General features: G+C 35.4%; 1 protein-coding gene across 1 annotated transcript in view; it reads left to right on the top strand.

Annotated features, from left to right (window-relative positions):
* MTREX (Mtr4 exosome RNA helicase) overlaps window positions 1-22,364 on the top strand; it is a 94,019-nt gene that overhangs the window by 67,763 nt on the left and 3,892 nt on the right. The window contains exons 20-25 of the mRNA XM_043488650.1: window positions 1,164-1,274; window positions 2,742-2,930; window positions 6,597-6,760; window positions 9,321-9,426; window positions 14,177-14,233; window positions 15,548-15,710. Coding sequence (XP_043344585.1) covers window positions 1,164-1,274; window positions 2,742-2,930; window positions 6,597-6,760; window positions 9,321-9,426; window positions 14,177-14,233; window positions 15,548-15,710 — 790 coding nt within the window. The remainder of the gene's footprint in view (window positions 1-1,163; window positions 1,275-2,741; window positions 2,931-6,596; window positions 6,761-9,320; window positions 9,427-14,176; window positions 14,234-15,547; window positions 15,711-22,364) is intronic.

The following is a 22,364-nucleotide window of genomic DNA, read 5'->3' as shown; positions in this document are numbered from 1 at the left end:
CCTAGTTTTTCTGTCTGATGTGGTTGAATGACAAAGGCACAGAATGAAACAGGGAGGGAAAGTATACCTTAAGAAGTTGAATACATATAAATATTATTTGCTTTTGCAAATTAATATTTTCAGTAGGACTACTGGATATAGGCAATTAATGCCATAGGCAGTTTGTAAGGAAATCTCATCTCTCAACTACAGTGATTGTGTAGCACTATTTAGGGTTGGCTGAATCTATTTCCTTTACATGAAATATGAAGAGGAAATGGGATTTCCATAGTTACCTTTCCCTTCTCTAGTTTTAAGTGTATGTAATGCGAAATTTAGCTTTTCATCAACATTTGTGTAAGACTTTGTAAAGTGGCTATTTCTTTTGCCTGTGAAATAAATCTTGAATTTATTTTTCCAGAAAAAATAAGATGGCTTAGAATATAGCTAGCTTTGGATAATAGTTGATTAGTAGAGGTTAACACTTTAAACAGTGTATTCTGAAAATTACTTTTATCACTGTTGCTTTGCCAGCTTCAGTGTGATGGTGAGGGAAGGGTATTCTTGTCAGGAGAATGCATGGAGGAAAGTTTGAAAATAGTTGGTTTTCAAGATGATGTCTAACAGAGTCATTCTGGCCCATCCAGAGATTACATGAATATTTCATGGCCATCTACACTTAAATAGTTTTTCCTTCATTTGTAGTGCTGTAGTACTTTTAGATATTCAAAAAGTACCAATTACTGAGGATGCAAAAATGAATGAAGTATGGATTCTGTATTGAGGGAATCACTTATTTTTATGTACCATTTGTTAACCTGTTACTTAAAGATTTGAATTTGTTTTTACTTTTTAAATATAGTTCTAAGGATTTTCCTGATAGTCCAGTGGCTGAGACTCTGGGCTTCCAATGCAGGGGGCCCGTGTTTGATGCCTGGTCAGGAAACTGGATACTACATGCTGTGACTAAGACTTGGTGCAGCCAAATAAATAAATATATTTAAAACAAAATAATAGTTTCTATTAATGTATAAGCTTCCACAATGGTTACTATCCACTTATTATATCTGTCACATAATGTAAATGCAGTTTTCTTATAAGGATTCAAACTAAATTTAAGAAATGGCAGAATTTGGAAATGTGCAATGTTAATTGTTATATATATATAACTTTTCTGTTGGTAGGTTGTTCCAGTTTTGGTGCATCTCCTGTCTGCTATCAGCAGTGTTAGACTTTACATCCCTAAAGACCTTCGACCACTGGACAATAGACAGAGTGTTCTAAAATCAATACAGGTATACACATTAATTTTATGAATTAAATATAAATTTTATGTAAATATAAATAGATTGTATAACAAGGCAATTGATATGCTTTTAAATATATTGCTTTCTTTCAGAAAAACTATAAACACTGCCAGTAGTGGCAGTTATTTTTAACAAACACAGTGGCATGGCAGCAGATCTATATGTAGATTGCCCTCTCTGAATCTACCAACAAGTTAGTCTAAAGGAGGGCTCACAAAGTAAAATGTGACCACTGTTGTATGTTAAATATATTTGCTTTACTGGTTATGAATGAAAGTAACTATAGAATGTGTTAAAAGCTTTTGTATATAAAATCATGTGCCTAGACTTTTGACTACTGTAGTATAGTTAATACATGGATAAAATAGTCTTATGGAAAATTATTAGTTGGTTAGTAAATAAATATTTGAAGAGCATTTACTATGTAGCAAAGGCCATATACTAAAATCTGAGAAAACTGGATGCTTTTCGTGTAGAGTAGGAATTTTTAAGCTGTAGTCCATATGTGGGCTTCTTAAAATGAATAATTCTCTTAACAATTTTACAAAAAGTTTTTGGCTGATTCATATCAATGTATGACAAAACCCACTGAAATGTTGTGAAGTAATTAGCCTCCAACTAATAAAAAAATAAAAAAAATAAATAAAAAAAAGATAAATTTAGAGTTAATGGTAAAAAAAAAAAAACAATTTTACAAAAAGTTTTGTGGGTAACCTTTTTTTTTTTTTTTTGCTTCTGATACTTTTTCTTTTTTTATTTATTTTTATTAGTTGGAGGCTAATTACTTTACAATATTGTAGTGATTTTTGTCATACATTGACATGAATCAGCCATGGATTTGCATGTATTCCCCATCCCGATCCCCCCTCCCACCTCCCTCTCTACCCGATCCCTCTGGGTCTTTCCAGTGCACCAGGCCCGAGCACTTGTCTCATGCACCCTTCTAACTGGCCAAATCCTATCTTACGTTTAAGGCCTATCTAAGACCCTAAAAGTCTTCCAGTGGGATATCAGACTGTAATAACCTATCTCTTCTCTGAGTTCACATGCTCATTATATTTAGTAGTTAAATCATGTTAGAAAAAAAAAATGTAGCAGTGGGAATCTGGGTCCCTTAAAAAGTTTGTCTTTTTAAGTCTTTCAACTCAGTACCACGCACCCTAGGAATCAGCCCAAAGAAGTAATCAGAAAATTGAAAAAAATTTACACTTGAGATGTTCAGTTCAGGATTATTTATAATGGCAAGAAGTTATAGCAGTAAATGTACAGTAATGGGTTTTATCAATAAGTTGTGCCACATCCAGAACTTACTAAACTCTAAATATTAGAATTATTAATAAGTTATAATACATGTCTATGTGCATAGGAAAAACATAAAAGGAAATAGTGGTTTAGCTTAGTCTTAACTAACATTATCTGTGAGGTGAAAAATGAATTTTAAATATTTTGTTTCAGGAAGTTCAGAAACGTTTTCCTGATGGTGTTCCCTTATTAGATCCTATTGATGACATGGGCATTCAGGATCAAGGATTGAAAAAAGTTATCCAGAAAGTAGAGGCCTTTGAGCATCGAATGTATTCTCATCCTCTTCACAATGATCCAAATTTGGAAACTGTGTATACACTTTGTGAAAAAAAAGCACAGGTATGGCAGAAACATTTTTATCATAGAATTCTATGTATTTCACTATATGAAAGAGTATATATTTTTTTCATTTTATTTTTCTATTGGTCTCATCAGCTAAAGCAGGAAGATGTCTAGCTGTCAATTCTTACCAGCAAAAAAAAGTTGATTGCTTTAATTGAGATATCATTCACATAGCATAACATTCATCCCTTTAAAGCATACCATTTAGTGGTTGTTAGTGTATTCACAGTATGGTCTACAACTATAACCACTGTCTAACTCCAGAACATTCTCATCACCCACAAAAGAAACTTCATACCTATTAGCAGTCACTCCCCATTTCCCTACCCTCCAGTCTATGGCAGCTGCAAATCTCATTTTTGCCTTATAGATTTGCCTGTTCTGGAGGTTTCATATAAATAATACAATATGTGGCCTCTGTATTTGTCTTCTTAGTTAACGTCTTCAAGATTCATCCATGTTGTGGCATGAATTTGTATTGTATTCCTTTTTATAGCTGAAAAATATTCTCTTATATATGTGTTATACCGCATTCTGTTTACCATTCATCAGCTGATGAACATTTGGAGTTTTTCCATTTCTTGGCTGTTATGAATAATCCTGCTATAAACATTTGTGTACAGTTTTTATGTGGACATATGTTTTCATTTCCCTTAGATGGAATTGGGTAGAATTGCTGGGTCATAGAGGAACTCTGTGTTTAACTTTTTGAGAAACTGCCAAACTGTGTTCCAAAGTGGCTTCACCATTTTATATTCTCAGCAGCTTATTAAAGTTCCAGTTTTTCCACATCCTCCCCAACATTTGTTATTGTCTGCATTTTTAATTATAGCTGTTCTAGTGGTAAGAAGTAGTCGTTTACCTTTTTAGGGTAACTAGCTGTGTTCTCTAACCAGTTAAAGCATTCTTACAGCCATTCTGAATACTGAATTTAGAAAAAGCTTTTTGAAGTGAACACGTTTCTTTCCACTATCCACTTCTCTTGAACTAGAATCTCTTGTATATCCAAATATCATTTTCTCCTTGAAGTTTATAACTGTTTGTTTTTATGCTTTTTCAGCTTTTATCACATGCCACTCTTACTGTGTTTGTCTTTCTGTCTCACAAACTAGATTTTAAGCTCCTTAGGCTCAGGTGTTTCATTTTAGCTTACTTGTACTCTCTCATATCTCCCATAATGACCTGTTTTTATGAAGTAGATGCCTGGTATTTACTGAATAAATAATATGAGTAGAAACTTCTTGGCCTAATCAAGTAATGTGCTCAGCTCATGGTTTTCACAGCACTGCCCCTTCCTAGCTTTTTGTGAACTGACATGATGTGGCCCTGTGCCATGCTGGGCACAGCAAGTATGTTCTCAGTGAACATGTGGTATATATACTGTGCCATGGCCCACCATGAAGGTTTCTTCTCAAAATGAGAAACTGAGACGTTAAAAGCTGAGTATGCTCACAGTATGCTAGTGTGAGCCTCACCTGCTCACCTCTCACCAGGACCTTTGCAGCTCCCTCCCTGCTTCCAGTTACTCCCTACACCAGAGAATCAGATTTAACAGTTTCAACACAACAACAAAGAGACCTGAGTTTGGTTGAGTGATAACTGGAGAGTATCCATGGATAATGTGACTTGAATCCCCAGAGAAAGGCATTATCTGAGATGCTCAAATAGAACAAAAAGGCCCTAGTGTCTGGCTAAAAGTCTGGCTAAATGAACTTGTTATAAAGACTGCAATACATGCAAAAAATGCTTATGCAGGAGCATCAAGTTCTAAAAGTAAGACCTAAAATTGATGTGGACTATGTTTTTACTTTTGCTGAGTAGTAGTTATACACCAAAAGAAACTGAAAGGAAAACTGTGAGTTGTGAGATTATAATAGGTATCTCCCCTGTTCCCCCTTACTTATACTTTAAGAAAACTATGAAGACTTAACAATTTTATGACCTAGAGACTTCAAGATAAACTTAACATTCCTTAGCCCCGCCTAGGAAGCCCTTCAGAATCTGACTCTCAACTGTCAACATTTTAAGTCCTCATACCCTCTGACCCAGCTTTCTACAAAGTGAGGCAATATGAGGATGTTCTTGTAGCATTGTTCAAAAAAGCAAATGAATGTAAGCAACCTCTGAGTTCATCAGTAGAAAGTTACATACATGAATTGTGCATATCCACACAATGGGTATCAAAATGACCCTTAAAAAGAATGAGGTAAATGTATATGTACTTTTTGGAAAAGAAATCCTGATTGTATTAAGTGGGAAAGGAAGCTGATCACACTTTTGTGGGGAAAACTGCTGTACCTGTGTATTCATGTATTTACAGACATGGATAATCTATTCTGTGTTCTTTTAAGGTATATAGAAAAAGATCTAGAACAGCATCATGCAGTATATAATACAAGCTTCTCACATAATTTTAAATTCTTTAGTAGACACTTTTTTAAAAAGTGAAAAACAGGTGAAATTAATTTTAATGAGATTTTTATTTAACTCAGTGTATCCAGAATACATTTCAACATGTAATCAGTATAAAAATTACTGAGGTAAAAATCTTAAATAGTAGACTCTTTCCTACCAACCTGTAAGCTTTGTATGCCTCTGAATATTTAGCACAATCTTCTATGCTAATAACATAGGTGCATCTTCAACTAAAGAAACTTTAGAAGATAATTTTTTTTTCTGATAGGCCTAATAAACATGCCAGGTGGCATAGAGGTAGCATGCTAGGTAACATATAAAGCATTCCTTCTTATCCTCCTAGCATTGTGACTTGTCAGTTCATAGCAATGTAAATAATTGCTAAGAGTTTAAATTCTGGAGTCTGAATCCCATCAAATCCCAAGCTTGGGTTTGAATCCCAGTTTTTATTTTTCTCTATCTCTGTGATCTTGACCAGTTTACTTGGTAATCTCTCTCTCCCTCGGTTTTCTCATCTGTAAAATGCACATTTATGTCTGCTGTAAGAATTAAATGAAATAATGTAAAGCACTTGAAGAATCAGAATTCATAGTTAGCTGTCAATGTCAGTTACTGACCACAGTCATTGCCTTTAACTTCTCAGTTGAAGCTTAATAAAGCATCTGCAAAATACCAAGTCTTTGAATTTCAGCTTCTCAGTTCCTAAACTTTCTGTCAATGTTTTTCTGAACTTCAAGCCTCCACTTTAGGATCCCAGTGTTTTTTTGCTTTGTACTGTCATCCTCTGTCACAGTTGATGAGTATATAATATTTACAGATTAATGTAATTTTAAAACACATCTAACCTAAAGTATGACCTCAAAATAACATTTTCCTTTTAAACTTTCATCTCTGTCTACAGAATAAAGACTTATTTTCTTTGCTAAATCCTTTTCCAGCTTTTAGGCAGATTTTTATGCAGTTTGAGGGCTTAAAAGAGAAAGAGCACAAGATTCATACACTCATCTTTCTTTCCTTCTTCTCTTGAGTTGCCCCTAATTCCATAAGGATGAAAAGCTGGAGCTGATGTGATTGCTACCTCAGATAACATCATCATTCTTGTATAATATCCTGGAATAGTAAGAAACTGCTATGTTCCTCTCCACCCCTCCCCCCAATATAATATTTTTTGTTTCATTTCATGAATAAATATAATTTTTATTTTGTTTACTTTATTATTGAACTTCTTTTTACTTTTGTATGCCTCAGATTGCAATAGACATTAAATCCGCAAAGCGAGAACTAAAGAAAGCAAGAACTGTCCTACAAATGGATGAGCTCAAATGTCGCAAACGTGTTTTAAGGAGGTTGGGATTTGCTACATCTTCTGATGTCATAGAGATGAAAGGACGAGTGGCTTGTGAGATAAGCAGGTAATACCTGGTTGTTCTAGGAAACTGATTCTAAAATGGAATACTGATTTTAAAAGAGGCCTGTTAATCTTTTGGAAAAAGAACGTTTTAAAAATAATAAAGTTTGGTGCTTTTCATATTAAAATACTGGTTTTAAATCTTGGATTTTACTAATTAATGCAGACACCATTAGTATTTTCATGTTTCCTTTTTATTTTATAGCACTGTGGAACTTTTATGTAACTGTAGTCTTAGTTTACACATGAATTTTTATACTTCCGAGTTTTTTGTAGTTACGAACAGTTTCGCACCTTGAAACTAAAATCATTGTCCTTTTTTATGTAAAGTTTTGGGCTAACGTAGCATATTGCATGCCACAGCTTAAAATCAGATATAATCTTTTGTATATTAGATATAAGCTGTTTATTTTGGGAATCTTCTACCACATTACAAATGACCTTAAAGCTAAATGACTTAAAGCAGAAGCCATTTCATTCTCTCTGGTTGTTTCTGTGGGTCAGAAATTCCAGAAGAGTGGGCCCTTAGGATGGTTCTGGCTCAGGATCCCTTGTGACTGCCATCATTTTGAAAATATTTTGCCATAGTCACTCTCTGTGAGTTCATAAAAGTCATTTCAAAGTAGCTTTTATGTACTCACTAAGGCCCTAATGAATGGGGTCAGAAAATTACAAGCCTTTGTAAATGCTTTTGGACATTCCTTATGAAGACTTATTCATATCGTTCTTGTGGATCATCTAGTTCAGATACGACTTCAGACATCTGCAGAGGCCAAGATTCTGTGGCAGACAGAACAGTTCTAGGTCAACAAAAGGAGGCAGCAACTACCCAGCCCCAGTTAGTTATTACAAAATAATGTGATATCAGAGTATAACTTAGAAAAGTCAAACATCTAGTTTCTTTCTTTTTTTTTTTTTTTGTGAAATCTCTTGATTTTTAAATGTTCACAAAATATTTCAGATTATGTTTTTAGGTTCCTATGCAAGCTAAATATAAAACACTTCGTGTTAGATTTGGCCCACAGGCTTGTATTGAATAGCTTTCCTTTAACCTTGATAAAATTAAGCTTTCCTGCTTTGTAATTAAAGAAACCTCAGTACTATAAAGTTAATAATGTATGCAGGATTTAAATTTAGACTATAACATCGCTCTGCTTATTTAAATGCCAAAATTAATGTTATTGGAATTATTTCTTTGTGATGTTATATAGTATTCAATAATTGAATTATTAAATTAAGATTGATATTAAGTTTATTTTAAATTATTAAATTAATATAAATTTAATATATTATTAAATAATTGATGTATTTCTCTTGGATATCTGCAGCTAGATTTAGTCTTGGAAGAAAGAATATTTAGAGAGATAAAGATAACAACATCATATACCAAAGCACATTACTTTTCCCCCAGATTTGCCTCTCCTTCTGATCTATCTTGGAGAATAAAACCACTGCAGGCAAAAACTGAGGAGTCATCCTAGATTCCTCCTCTCCCTTCTTACTCTCTTTCCACATCTTCATGATTGTTTTCTGTCTCTGTGCTGTTTTAACTGTTCCCACTAACTGAAGTACATTCCTTTTATAAGTTTCTGCAACCCATCCTTTATTCTCTTGCTTTCAGAATTGTCTTTCCAAAGCATAAATCCTAGCATGTCATTCTTTGGTAAAAGTCTGTCAATGATTTTCTGTTGCTTTTAAAATAAAATCCATAATTGAGTATATTCTTGCCCTTTGCTGTGTATCCCTTCTGTTGCCACATCCCACACATGTTTCTTGCATTTAGCATGACCTTTCCATCATTCCCCATTCCTGCATGTTTTTTTTCAAGATCTTCTGAAACTTGGCTTTGAGTTGCTTCAGATTGATTTTAGTGTCAACTTTTTTTTTTTGCATAATTGCCTATATAAATCTCTACTAAATTGCTATCATGTGCTTATTATCTTTCTCATCTGCCTCTCCCACATTAGATTATAGAAGTAGTCTTATTTGTATTTTTGTCCTTTTGCTTTTGCTGTTAGGAACTTAACTCTGTTTATCACTTGGAACCCATATTTAGCTTTTGACTTTTTTTTTTGATTAGTTATTACTGTAAAGATTGATGGTTTGTGACTTTTCTTTTAGAAATCATAGGAAGTTTGCAAAATGTGTGTCTGCTATGGATACATTCTAATTAAGATGTCTAATAAAGTTGTTTTTCATTTTCTGTTTTTTAAAGTTATTTGTAAAAATAATTCAAATTTAATTGAGCTACAAACAATTTAAAAGGTCCTTAAACCTAGGTAATAAATGCTAATGGCTGATTTTTTTGGTATTCTGAGAGTCAAGAAAAGATTTTTTCGATGAATATCTGTTTTGGTGTTTGCTAGGATGAGCTCTTTATATGAGACACCCATTTCACCCATTTCACATTTACTATTGATTTATTCATAAATATAAAGACCTGCCATTTCCTTAGTTAGATAAGTCTTAATTTAAAACTATGTCTTAAGGATGTGTGGGTATAATATGTGTTTTTATACTCTGATATTTGGAGTTTTGTGTTTTTTTTTGTGGTGGTGGTCCAGTGCTGATGAGCTCCTTCTAACTGAGATGATGTTTAATGGCCTTTTCAATGACCTGTCTGCAGAACAAGCAACAGCACTGCTGAGCTGCTTTGTGTTTCAAGAGAATGTGAGTTTATGTATTTAGCACATCTTATTTATTAATTTGCATTTTTATGGTTTAATTTTAATATTATCAATTTTTAAATTATAAAATGACTTTCATATTCACATATTAATAGGTATATTATCAGAAAAGAATAAAGTAGAATTTTATTTATAGACAATCATTATTAGTCAGATTCTAAGTTGTAAATTTGTTCTACAACCCAGTGCATTATTTGAAGGTGTGGCTTAGTCAGACAGTCCTAGAAGGAAAAAGAACACGTAAAATTAGGCAAACTAGTAAAAATGAAAAGAGAATGAGATTGAATGAATACGCCTTTTCTCAGTTTTGGAGAGGAACTGTGAGGCAGCTGATTATATTGATACTAGCGGCTGAAATCTTTGTTTTCATAGGCAAGATTTGAGGTAATGGCCATAAGATTCTCATCAATAATCTTTTCAAATGAGTAGTTAGTTGACTTCCAGCAACTTCTAAGAAATAAAAAAAAATGAAGTGCTGGATGGACCATGAGAACACTAATCATCCATTGTGCTCAGTCGCATCTGATTGTTTACAACCCTGTGGACTGTAGCCCAACAGGCTCCTCTGTCCATGTAATTTTCTAGACAGGAATATTGGAATGGGTTGTCATTTCCTACTTCAGGGGATCTTCTCAACCCCAGGGATCAAACCTGCGTCCCCTGCATTGGCAGGTGGAATCTTTACCACTGCATCACCTGGGAAGCCCTTTACTTGAATTCAAAAGCCAGTATTTGTTTAAAAGAGTAAAATACATGTTTCACATTTCAAATTCAAGATTTTATTCACTGTGTATAAAATTAATGAAGTAAGAGTAAGGATATTTGCCTTCTAAAAATAATTCAATGTTATGTAAATTTTTAGACCTTTTATGATATATACTTAGTTTAATTTTTAAAAAAGTAAATTGTGTAAGACAGATTTGTTTTTGCAGTTCTGCCATTAATCTATTTATCCATTAACTATTTATTTATTAATCAGATCAGTTACATAACTTCTTGAACTAGGTCTGGGCACTTTTTCTTTAAGCTCTCTGATTACATATTAACATTACAAGTATAGTGGCCATGATAATAAGTAGGACAGTAATCGAAAAATGATTTATGCTCTCCTAAGAATGCCTGCTGTGTACTTAGGAAATAATGTAATCTGCTTGTGAGGAATGCATTTCTTTATGAAATATTATGTTTGGCTGTTTTCCTTAGGTTCAAAGTCTTACTACATTAATTTCCGAGATAATTAAGAATGTTTGTCAGATTTTATTTGAACAGATCTAAGGTTTACAGATTGTTTGGGGGTTGATGATTTTCTGCCTATGGCAGACTTTGTCTTCTAGCTAATTTCTTATACTGTGTTGTGTTTTTTGTTTTTAATGTGGAAAAACAAAATTCCTGTCTTCTGAGAGGCGAAGTGTGTTACCTCTTCACAGGAGTTGGGCTTCACCAAACCATAGTTTATAAATCTTGGGGCAAGATGTCACTATGTGTAGTAAAGATTTGTTCAGTGAGGCCCCACTATGCTGTATGTAATGTCATCATTCTTACAGTGCCTTCAACATCAAAATGGATAATTGTGTTGAAAGTAACATGGAATGTTGTTGATACTTTAAAAAGTATTTTCTAGCCAGAGAAGAAGGTAAATACAGTAAGATATTGATTATCAATGCTGATAATTTCTATTTTAAAATGTGTTATTTCTGAAACTCTGTCCTTATTTTTTATATCATTAAAAGTAATACAAGATTACACAGTCTTTATAGTATCAAGTGTTTTTCAAATGCTTATTAATCACCCATTGTGTGCAGTGCAGAGACCTAGACCCGAGAGACAGCAGAATTTCTTGCTTTCCTGATGCTTTTGTGTATGCTAGTCAGTGAAGATAAAGAAGTCACTAACAGACATATTATGTCAGAAGGATGAGGGGTTTGGAGAAAAGTGAAGCAAAGGAGGCAAATAGAAGTCATTGGGGGGGGGGGCTGCGTTTACTATTTTAAATAAGGTGATCAAAAAAAGCCTCACTGATAGTAAAATTTGAATCAAGACCTAAAGGAGAGACAGCGGGCAAACACATGTACCTGGTGGGAGCGTGTTGGTAAAATGACAGACACTTAACTTACTTACATCATGACCAGTGCCTTCTTCTAATAGTGACCAGGAAAGAGGAAGTGATCAGTAACTGGTGACCAGGGAATGGATGCAATATCAAAAACATTTACAGTCTTGCCTACTTTTCACTAAACTGAGATATTGAGTTCCTTCTGGCCATTTTGCTTTCTCATTATTTATCATGATTTTTTTGTTTTAACAGGAATAACACAGAACCTGGTTCATAATTTATTATATAATATATACCTGATACAAATCAAAACCAAGTCCTATATAAATATTGATGCTTAAAGGCAGATCTGTTACAACTAGCCTGTAGTTTGGTTTTTATTTAACTTACCTATAATTACTTTAAATCTTGTTTCACACATATATACATACATTTCTTGTAATAATTTTTTATATAGTAAGTCTACCTTTGTCAAAATTAATTGTTCCTTAATATTAGATTGGCAAAAGTAATTACAGTTTTGGACCCTGACTTTTAAATCATTATAACTAGGCTCAAGTTCATCTTTATTAACCAAAATAGGAACCATTATAATTAACATATTTTTACCAATGAGAAATAAGTTTGTTTATTCCTGTAGCATAGAAATTCGTGCTTTGGGATTTGATGAACTCATAGAAAGCACTTTCTGCATCTTGCTGGTTGTGGAAGCATTTTCCCTTCAAAAAGTTGTCGAGATACTTTAAGAAGTGGTATTGAGTTGGTGAGAGGTCAGGTGAATATGGCAGATGAAGCCAACCTTTGCAGCCCAATTCGTTCAGCTTTTGAAGCATTGGTTGTGCTACATGCCGTCAAGTGTTGTCGTGGAGAATTGGGCCCTTTCTGTTGATCAGTGCCTGCTGTAGGCATTGCAGTTTTGGGTAATCTCATTGACTTGCTGAGCATACTTCGCAGATGTAATGGTTTCGCCAGGATTCAGAAAGCTGTCATGGATCACACAAGCAGCAGACCACCAAACAGGGACCATGACCCTTTTTTTGGAGCAAGTTTGGGTTTGGGAAGTGCCGTAGAGCTTTTTCTGCATCCAGCCAATGAGCTAGTTGTCTCTGACTGTCGTATAAAATCCACTGTTCATTGCACATCACAGTCCAGTTGAGAAATGGTCCATTGTTGAGTAGAATAAGAGAAGATGACACCTCAAAATGATGAATATTTTGATTTTCAGTCAGCTCATGAAGCACCCACTTATCGAGCTTTTTTACCCTTTCAGTTTCCTTCAAATGCCAAATGAGCATACAGTGATCACTGTTGAGTTCTTGGGCAACTTCTTGTGTAGATGGAAGAGGATCAGCTTCAATGATCCTCTTAGGTGATTGCCGTTAACTTCTGATGGTCAGTCACTGCTCGCCTCATCTTCAGGGCTCTAGTCGTCTTTGCAAAACTTCTTGAACCAGCACTGCACTGTATATTCATTAGCAATTCCTGGGTCAAATGCATTGTTGATGTTGCGAGTTGTCTCCACTGCTTTCTCACTCCTTTTGAACTTGAATAAGAAATTTGCTTGAATTTGCTTTCCATAGTCTAAAATACATATAAAATAAACAGCAAGTAATAATTTATTAGCAAAAAGCTTTATAAAGCAAGAAATGAGCATTAAAATGATGTATAACAGAACCACATTTGAATGTATTCTGATATCACATGGCATAATTCAATAATGCAAAACTGAAATTGCTTTTATACCAACCTAATAATATCTTTATACTAATCACAAGTCTGTAGGTTTTGAGTGCCATAGACTGTTAAGAAGCTAACACACAGAATTGAAGCAGCTTGTCCAAGTTAATTTGATTAGTTAGTAATAGACCTGAAACTTAATTTTTCTAATTGAGAAATTGATGGACTTTTCAGTAATGGAAAGAGAACAGTAAGAACAGTGAAACTCATTTCAATTTTTGTCTTCAAACGGGCTTCCCTAGTGGCTCAGATGGGTAAAGAATCTCCCTGCAATGCAGGAGACCTGGGTTCAGTCCCTGGGTTGGGAAGATCTCCTGAAGAAGGGAATGGCAACCCACTCCAGTGTTCTTTACTGGAGAATTCCGTGGACAGAGTAGCCTGGTGGGCTACAGGGCTACAGTCCCTGGGGTTGCAAAGAGTAGGACATGACTAAGCAGCTAACACTTTTCAAAGTGGTTAGAGAGTTAGAAATACTTGGGTAAGATTAAAATTGAAGGCAAGTAAGTTACTTCCAATGTAACTTACCCAAGATTTCTAGTTTTCACAGGTTAAAAGTTGCCTAGAAATCAAACTGTTTAAAAAAATCAAAGTATGATGTAACAGTTTATAAATGTTGATGTAACTGAACTATGTATGTTTACAGTATTTGCTCTCTTTCAGTTCTATTTATGGTCACAAAAAATAGCTAATTTAGCACACTTTGCAAATTTAGGAGTGCGGTATTTTCCTCTGAAATATAAAAGAATAGTATAATTCAGGATGACAGGAGTGATAATTTTGTGTACATAATTAAGTTAATTAGAAACTTTAAATGCTAATGACTGAAGTCTTATAATTTGAAATTAATGGATATCATGAAAGCTTTGTTTTGTTTTTAAAAGTAAATAGTATATAATGCATTTTAAACTTGGGTTTTGTATATAATCTTCCCTTTCTTTTATAGTCTAGTGAGATGCCCAAATTAACAGAGCAATTAGCAGGACCACTTCGTCAAATGCAGGTAAGATTTTTTTGAACTACATATTTTATGAATAGTATATTGTGAAATAAACATTTGTGACAGTCTAATCATAGTATTTTTCATTCCACTGAGACAGCTTCCTTCAAATTAAATATATCATTTGATGTTAGTTTTTTCATTTAATACTATTTTGATAACATCATTTGTAACTTTTATTTTAAAAATAAAACCATCTTCCTCACCAAAATAATAAGTTATATAGAGTTGCTTTGAGTACAGATTTACCATTGCATAGTGTAGATAAACTGTATCAGCAATTCAGTGCATGCACTGTGTTCCTTGATGTTAAGAATGGCATCTTGATAGAGTTAGTTCAATTTGTTTTACATTTTTCTATCCTAGTTTATAATAAATTTTAAAATCAGGTTTTAAGATTATCTCTGGATCCTCAAAGACATAGCTTTTTGATAGCAGGGACCAGCTTTATGGAAGACAAATTTTTCACCATCAGGGTGGGGTGGGCAGGTGGTTTGGGGATGATTTTACATTTAGTGTGCACTTTACTTCTGTTATTGTTAATCAGCTCCACGTCAGATCATCAGGTATTAGATCCCAGAGTTTGGGGACCCTTGGTTCATAATAATGAATTGGTCTCTTTTATTATTTTTTTAGGAAGAATGATTTTATCTACCTTTTCAGCATTAGGCAAAAAGACAGGAAAAGATGGACTGTAAGACATTGCAAGAGAGGAATGAAGAGTGAATCATAAAAATGGTCTCTGTAATGGAACATTTAGCACTTTTTCTTGTTACTAAGAAGTTTAAACTCCAGAACCAGTGAAGTCTTCATAGGCCTGGGGGTTTTTGACCCTTTCAGTTACCAGGGGAAAAGAATGACTCTTAACTTCTTATCATCAGGAAAAGAAAATCTTAAAATGTACCTTTTTTTAAAGCTTTGTTGGAGAAAAGCATCATTTCGCCATAGGATTTTTGTTTCTCTAAGGCTGTTTTGTTATTGTTGTCTTTGTTCTCTTAATGAAACAGATTAGTTAAATGTCACTCTTGAATAGTTTTAATGAAGACTTTTGGTTATTGTACAAAAGGTATTACTGGGTGAAAATCTTGCTTTTGATTTGTTTTTTCTAATTAATGTAGTGAGAAAGCTTTGCTGTTTGATTACTGAACAATAGGTTAGGCAGTGTGACTACTTAGAAGCAGAACATCCAGATTGTAGGCATATTATTACCAAGGAAGAAAAAGGAAACTTGTAGAATACTGGCTTTGGAAGCCTAAAGAAAAAGTGATATGGGAGAGCATAAGTAAGAAATTTGAAGCATATCTTTTCTTTTCAAAGGAATGTGCTAAAAGAATTGCAAAAGTTTCAGCAGAAGCCAAATTGGAAATTGATGAGGAGACTTATCTAAGCTCATTTAAACCTCACTTAATGGATGTAGTATACACCTGGGCAACTGGAGCTACATTTGCCCATATCTGCAAAATGACAGATGTCTTTGAAGGTATGGTTAAGTTTTCTATACATATACTTCTTTCTGATATAAGAAATATACTTAGGATGACATTGATTTACCAAAAAAGAATAATATATTATTTCTAATTTTTGATAATAAAGGGAAATCTTCTGCCCATATAGGGGTTTCCCTGGTGGTTCATTGGTAAAGAATCTGCCTGCAATGCAGGAGACTTCCTGCAATGCAAGAGGTGCAGGTCAATCCCTGGGCTGGGAAGATCCCTTGGAGAAGCAAATGGCAACCTTCTCCAGTATCCTTGCCTGGGAAATCCCATGGACAGAGGAGCCTGGCAGGCTGTGTGCAGTCCATAGGGTCACCAAAGAGTCTGACACGGTTTAGTGACTAAACAACAACACCCTAATGGCTTACTATGTAATTCCACCAAAAAACAGCAGAGCTGAAAAATGCTGTCCGTTGCATTTCTAAAATAGTTACTTAATTTAACTGAAGAAAAATTTTAAATGAAAAAGTAAAGGTAAAGAAAATATAAAAGGAGTAATTATAAGTGAATTATAAGAAGCAAATAATAGGCACAGTATATAAAGAAAGCCATATTTAGAAATGTTGTATTCATTGCAAAAAGATTGACTTATGTAGATATATATAGTGGTGAATTCTGTATACATTGAACTTTCTTAAAAATGAAAATAAATGATCTTGGACTTCATAGCAATTATTGTAAGATACTCAAAATATTACTATTTCTTAACTATTTATTTTGAGAGAAATTATTTTTAACATACCCTGAGTTATATGCTTTTCACCTGGTATTATTGAAGACTAACTAATAGATTACTGAGTTTATAAATCAGTGACTTTTGTGATGCATAGATTAAACATCACAAAATCAGCTGTGAGCCTTTACTTCAATGTATTGAATTTTATGGGTTTTAAGGTTTTAAATATGAAGATCCCCTGGAGAAGGGAAAAGCTACCCACGCCAGTATTCTGGCCTGGAGAATTCCATGGACTGTATAGTCCATGGGGTTGCAAAGAGTCTGACACAACTGAGTGACCTTCACTTTCATTTTTAAATTAATAGTGTGTTGTTTTAGTCCTTTCCCTAAAGTTTATTTCTAAACTTCCATTAAATGATCATTAGTATTATGGTCCCCAAATCTTTTTGTGAATACTATACTCTGTTATGAGGATGGTGATTATTTATTAGGTAAACAATGTGCCAGGCATTGTGCTATAGTCAGCATTTTATATAATTTAAATTAATCACCAAATGGCACATCTGAGTAGTTACTTACTATTTGCACTTTGCACAAGGAGACTGATTTATAAAAGGTAAGTAATTTGGCCAAGGTCATGGAGGTGTACTGCATGACAACAGTATGTTTGGATTCTGGACTCTGTGACTGCAGGTCACATGGTAGTGGATTACTTCATCTAAAAACAGTAATAACCTCATCTTTGAGGTTTGGATCACCAAGAGAATTCTTAAATACTACCTAGAATTGTGCCATCTCCATCCTCTGAAAATTAATGCTGTAGGGGTGGTCAGAAGGCCTATCATAACTGATGGTGTGAGAAGAGGGACGTGTGACACCCTCACCTCACTTAACACACAGAAGCCCGGGGTGGGGTGGTGTATGACAGCTTGTGTGTTTCAGAGATACAAAGGCGATCAAGTACAGGATCACCACTCTTCAGTATAACTTCTTTTTGGAAGATAAGAATGAAACCATGACTGTTCTGTGCCTAGATTCTAAGACTCATTAATATGCTAGCTCATATTTGTATATCTGCATCTCTGAGAAGGTAGACACAGTGGCATAAAACAGTAGTGATGCACTGTTTGGTTTATTTGTTTGAGAGAAATGAAGGAACAGTAGACCTAGAAATAGAGGAAGCCTTATAAAATTATCTTTGTAGATTATTTTTCTATTCTTTGTACTTAAATGGAAAAGCTATCATAGTATGGAAGATAAATTGTAAAGTGTTAAAACTGAAGGTAGTTTGTATTTCTGCCACCTATGAGTTGATGTTTTCCCCTACATATGAGCAATTCCTGAAATCAATGTTTTTGCCTCTTTTTCAATTCCTTGGGGCTCTTTTGATGTCACAGTGTGCTTGTGAAATCTGAGTTGGAAAATTAAGGGATTCATAACTATAACTTGAAAATTAAAGGATTCATCACTATAACTTGAAATTGGGTCTAATATCAACACAGTTTTCATGGTACTATTATGTCAGCTCTACCTTTTCTTTCTAAAATTGGATCAGACTATATATTAGCTCATAAGAGTAAAATATGTAATTAAACAGCAAAAAAAAAAAATACTGAGAACCTTAGGATATTACTTAGGATATTATTTCCTTTTTCTGGCATACTGTGTCTCCTTGCCACAACCTTTTTTTTAAACTGTGGTGGTGTTTACTTTATCCATTTCAGAATAGCCATTCTCTCCTCATCTTGTTACAGTACATGCTTGATATAATTGGAAAAGTACTATAATCACAGCTCTACCCATCGTATAGCGTGTCTTTACTTTTATAGGCAGAAAATGACTACACTGGGACTTTTTATGTGCTGTGGTCAGTGTCCAATCATGTCATGTCATGAGCCTCAGAAGTAGTTTTAAGAATTTTTCAAACATTAGCTGGAGCTAGTTGACATTGAATGGTGGGTACTGTTCATTTGCCTACAGATACAGTATGGTGCTCTTCCCTGTGCTGGATGGATCTGCTTTCATTTAAGCACATGCCATCAGGAAAGCTTCTGTGACAAATTATCATTTGGAACTGTTTACTGTAGTACTTATGTCTGTCATGGGTTTTTAAAGAAAATGCTGTTTTGTGCATTCCCACTCTTTGCCCCCCCACAAGTTCTTTTCAAATGCCTTTCAACTAGCATAGCTTTACCCTTCTCTAGGAGAGGATACATCAGTGTCATAAGGGATTTTCCAGCTGGTTTATTTTTTTACATGCTTTTGCTAATAGAGTAGCATTTTATTAGTATGTATCTTTTCTCTGTTTAACTTTTGGCACAATTTTAGTATTAAATGACTTAAGAATTAGCACCTGATTCTTACTCTTTTGTTGAATAAATTAACTGAGACCCTAGTGGGACCAGGAATTGCGCTGCATGCAGTGCAAGCAATAGTCTCTGCCCTCCCAGAATGTTTTCAGCCTGAGCTGGGATCTAATATGGTAAATGATTGTAGGAAAGTGTATTTATGATTCTAATCTCAGGCCTCAGTAACCACTTAGATAGGAGGTATTATATGAGATTCAGGGCACTGTGAGGAACCACTTTTGGGAATGCCAGAAAGTTGGAGGTAGAAATAAATACCTCTCCAGGTAAAGAAATATGTTGATTTCTTCTATCCTCAACTAGAATAATGTTTTGTTCAAGAACCACATGAGCCTGATGTTTGTAAAACTGCCCTTAAGCTTGTGTGCTCAAATGTCCTTCAGTGGAGTGGATAAATTGTGTTTCATTCATACAGTGGAACAGTATTCAGCCTGAAAAAGGAGTGAAGGACTGATTTGTGCTAGTATATGAACCTGAAACACTTTAAGGTTCTAAGTGAAAGAAGGCAGACACAGAAGCCACCTACTGTATAATTTCATTTATGTGAAATGTCCAGAATAGGCAAATCTAGAGAGACAGAGGTAGATTTGTGGTAACCATGGACTGGCAGTGGGTGTGACTGCTTAATGGACTTGGATTTCTTTTGGGTTTCATAAAAAGATTCTAAAATCAGATAGTGATTATGGTTGTACAACTCTGAATATACTAAAATCCACTGAATTTGTGTACTTATTTAAAAGGGTGAATTTGTGTTTGTATTGACTCTACCGGATCTTAGCTGTGGACATGCGGGGGTCTTTGTTGAGTCAGGCGGGATCTTTCATTGCAGCCCATGGATTCTGAGTTGTGGCGTTGGGGCTCTGTAGTTGTGGCCCTGGGATTCAGCAGTCATCATGCTGGAGCTCAGTAGTCATGGCGCTAGGGCTCAGTAGTTGTGGTACTGGAGCTTTGTTGTAACACTGGGGCTCAGTAGTTGTGGTGCTGGGGCTCAGTAGTCATGGTGCTGGGGATCAGTAGTTGTGGTACTGGGACTTTGTTGTAACACTGGGGCTCAGTAGTTGCAGTTCATGAACTTAGTTGCTCTGCAGCATATGTGATCTTAGTTCGCCTATCAGGGATTGAACCGTGTCCCTTGACTACTAGGGAAGTCCCCAAAGGGTGAATTTTATGCCATGTGAACTATTTATCTAAGTGTGCATTCTTCCAGAATGGTGATATAAACCTAAGTTTAAAAAAGGGGTAGTGACACTGGGGTACATGCTTTAAAGTGGTAGATTTTATATATATTTTACCACAGTTTTCATTGCTATTAAGGATTCAGTTTTACTTTCCACTGGCAAAAACCAGAAAAAAAAGGTTCATTAAATGGTTAACATTTAATGGTTAACAACCATTTATTTGGTTGTTAGTGTATGTTTTTGTTTCTGGTCAGCTTCAGATAGCCTGGGAGGAAGGGTCATGGCTTTTTAATCTCTTGTCTTAGACTTAATCTAGGTGGTCCTAATTGATGAGGCAGAATGATTTCTAAAGCTGGGAGTAAGGAGAAGCCTTGGATTACAGAGAACTGTAGTAGGTAGAAAGTATGCTGGGAAATTCACTTCTTCCCAGTAGTCTGCATGAATCTCCATCAGCAATAAATAGCCTTTACGCTGCAGGCAGCTGTGAACGGTGTTTGTACACATAAGGTGATATTTTGACAAAAGACTGAGGCCAGCAGCCACAGCCATTGTATGTGCAACCCTGTACCTCCTGGCCTCATTTCTTAATGGTTCTCATGTCATCTGAAACTGAGCTGGCGTGAGCTACATCTGGCAGGTCAGATGTGTGTTTAGTTTCTTTAGTTTATACCTTAATCTTAGCAATTTGCTTCATATGTTTGGCCTCCGACAGCTTTTGCAGATTCTGGCTATTAACATGAGTTTCTCAATTTGTAGAAATACCTAAACAATATCAAGTTATCTTTGTTTCCCAGGACACATTTGAATTCAGTCAAAAAAATATTTGTGAGCACAGGCATCTGACTGTGATGCCCTGCACAGCAAAAATTTTATAAAGGATTTCCTTTCAATTTTAAGTGGCCTGTGAAATCCATTCTGTCCCTTTTTGAAGTGCTGTGTATTTACATTTTTAACCATTACCTCATTTAATTTTCTTCAAATAGAAGTGTTTGCAATATACACATTTACTATCTAGTTGCATGGGTACTCTGATGGTCTTTACGTTCTGTGTTCCAGCCCCCACTCTATTTAGACAGCCAAATGTTACTGTGATTGGATTTCCTCTTTGAATGCAAAGCGGTACTAGAGCTCAGCATTCTTTGCACTGAGAACAGAAATAACAAGTAATAGCCAGCATTTCTTGAATTCCTATTGTATTACTGCCACTTACTAAGCACTGTGCATACATTATTTCATTCATTTCTCATAATAACCCCATTAGGTTTAAGAATTATTATTATCTCCACTTTATAGATTAGTAAACTTGAAGTTTTTCACAGGTTAATAGAGAAGATTTGGAAAGAAAAGAATGAATTCACTTTGTGAAACTGAGGTGTCTGTAATATGTGTGGGTAATCAACTTTTTGTTGATCCAGTAGTAGTTTCTAGGTAGAATTTAATAGCATTGTTTCGGTTTTGTGACAACTATTTTTATAATTGTGGCCTAGAAGTGAGTAACTTTCACTTATTTAAGTAAAAAATGCACAGATGAGTGATATGCTATTGATTGAACTTCATGAAATAATATCTTTAAAGCTAAAAGTTAGGGTCCCCAAATGATTATCCTGGTACAGAAGTATCACACATGGACCATCCAGAACCTTATGTTTGAATCAGGGCTGAAACAGACTCACCAGGCAGCATCTGAATGAGTGGCATTAGATTTGGGGGCAGTGGAGGAGCACTATTCCTCCCGGGATGCAGGGGGTCAGGGACAGGCTCCTCACCTGCCCGCGGGACTGCAGCCCTTGTTACTGTGCTGCTTGTGCCTGCGCAGGGGGTGCCGGCGAAGAGCAGTAGGAGCTGAACCAGCATCCAGGGGAGAGAGAAAAGTGGGCGCTGTCCGTTCATCACGTCATGAATTTACGGGGGGTCCCGGGGACGCCGCCGTCTGACCCTACAGTGGCTAGTGGCCCACCTGGCCGCTTCCTGCCCCTAGGGCGCGGGCTCCTGCTCTCCCCTGCGTTTGTACGGGGTTGCTGTGTTTGCTCTGTGCTTTTGCTTGCAGCCCCATCGTGTATTTCCCCGTTGTAATCTCTCGCTGCCTTGTGCGTTTTTACCTGTCTCGCCCAGGTAGCGCCCTCCGGATGCCATGAAGGCCTGCTTCCCCCACCTCCCTTGCTCCCCCCGCCTCTCTCTCTGCACCCCGCCCCCCCACTACCACCCCTGCCTCATTTGGCCATTAATTGGGCATTCTCCTTCCCTGATCCTGTCTGCCCATTCTGCAGTTAATTTTCTCGGCTAAGATCATAGCTTTATGCTATCATTATAGCATAAATTATAGCATTATATCATTATAGCATAAAGCTATGATCAGCAAAAACAAACTAGTATCTTCAACTTTTATAAAGTTTCAGCTTGTAAAGTTCTGAGATTCTTCTT

Source organism: Cervus canadensis, chromosome 16, assembly GCF_019320065.1.
Source record: "Cervus canadensis isolate Bull #8, Minnesota chromosome 16, ASM1932006v1, whole genome shotgun sequence".
NCBI classification, from domain to species: Eukaryota; Metazoa; Chordata; class Mammalia; order Artiodactyla; family Cervidae; genus Cervus; species Cervus canadensis.
This window is presented reverse-complemented; position numbering and strand designations above follow the sequence as displayed.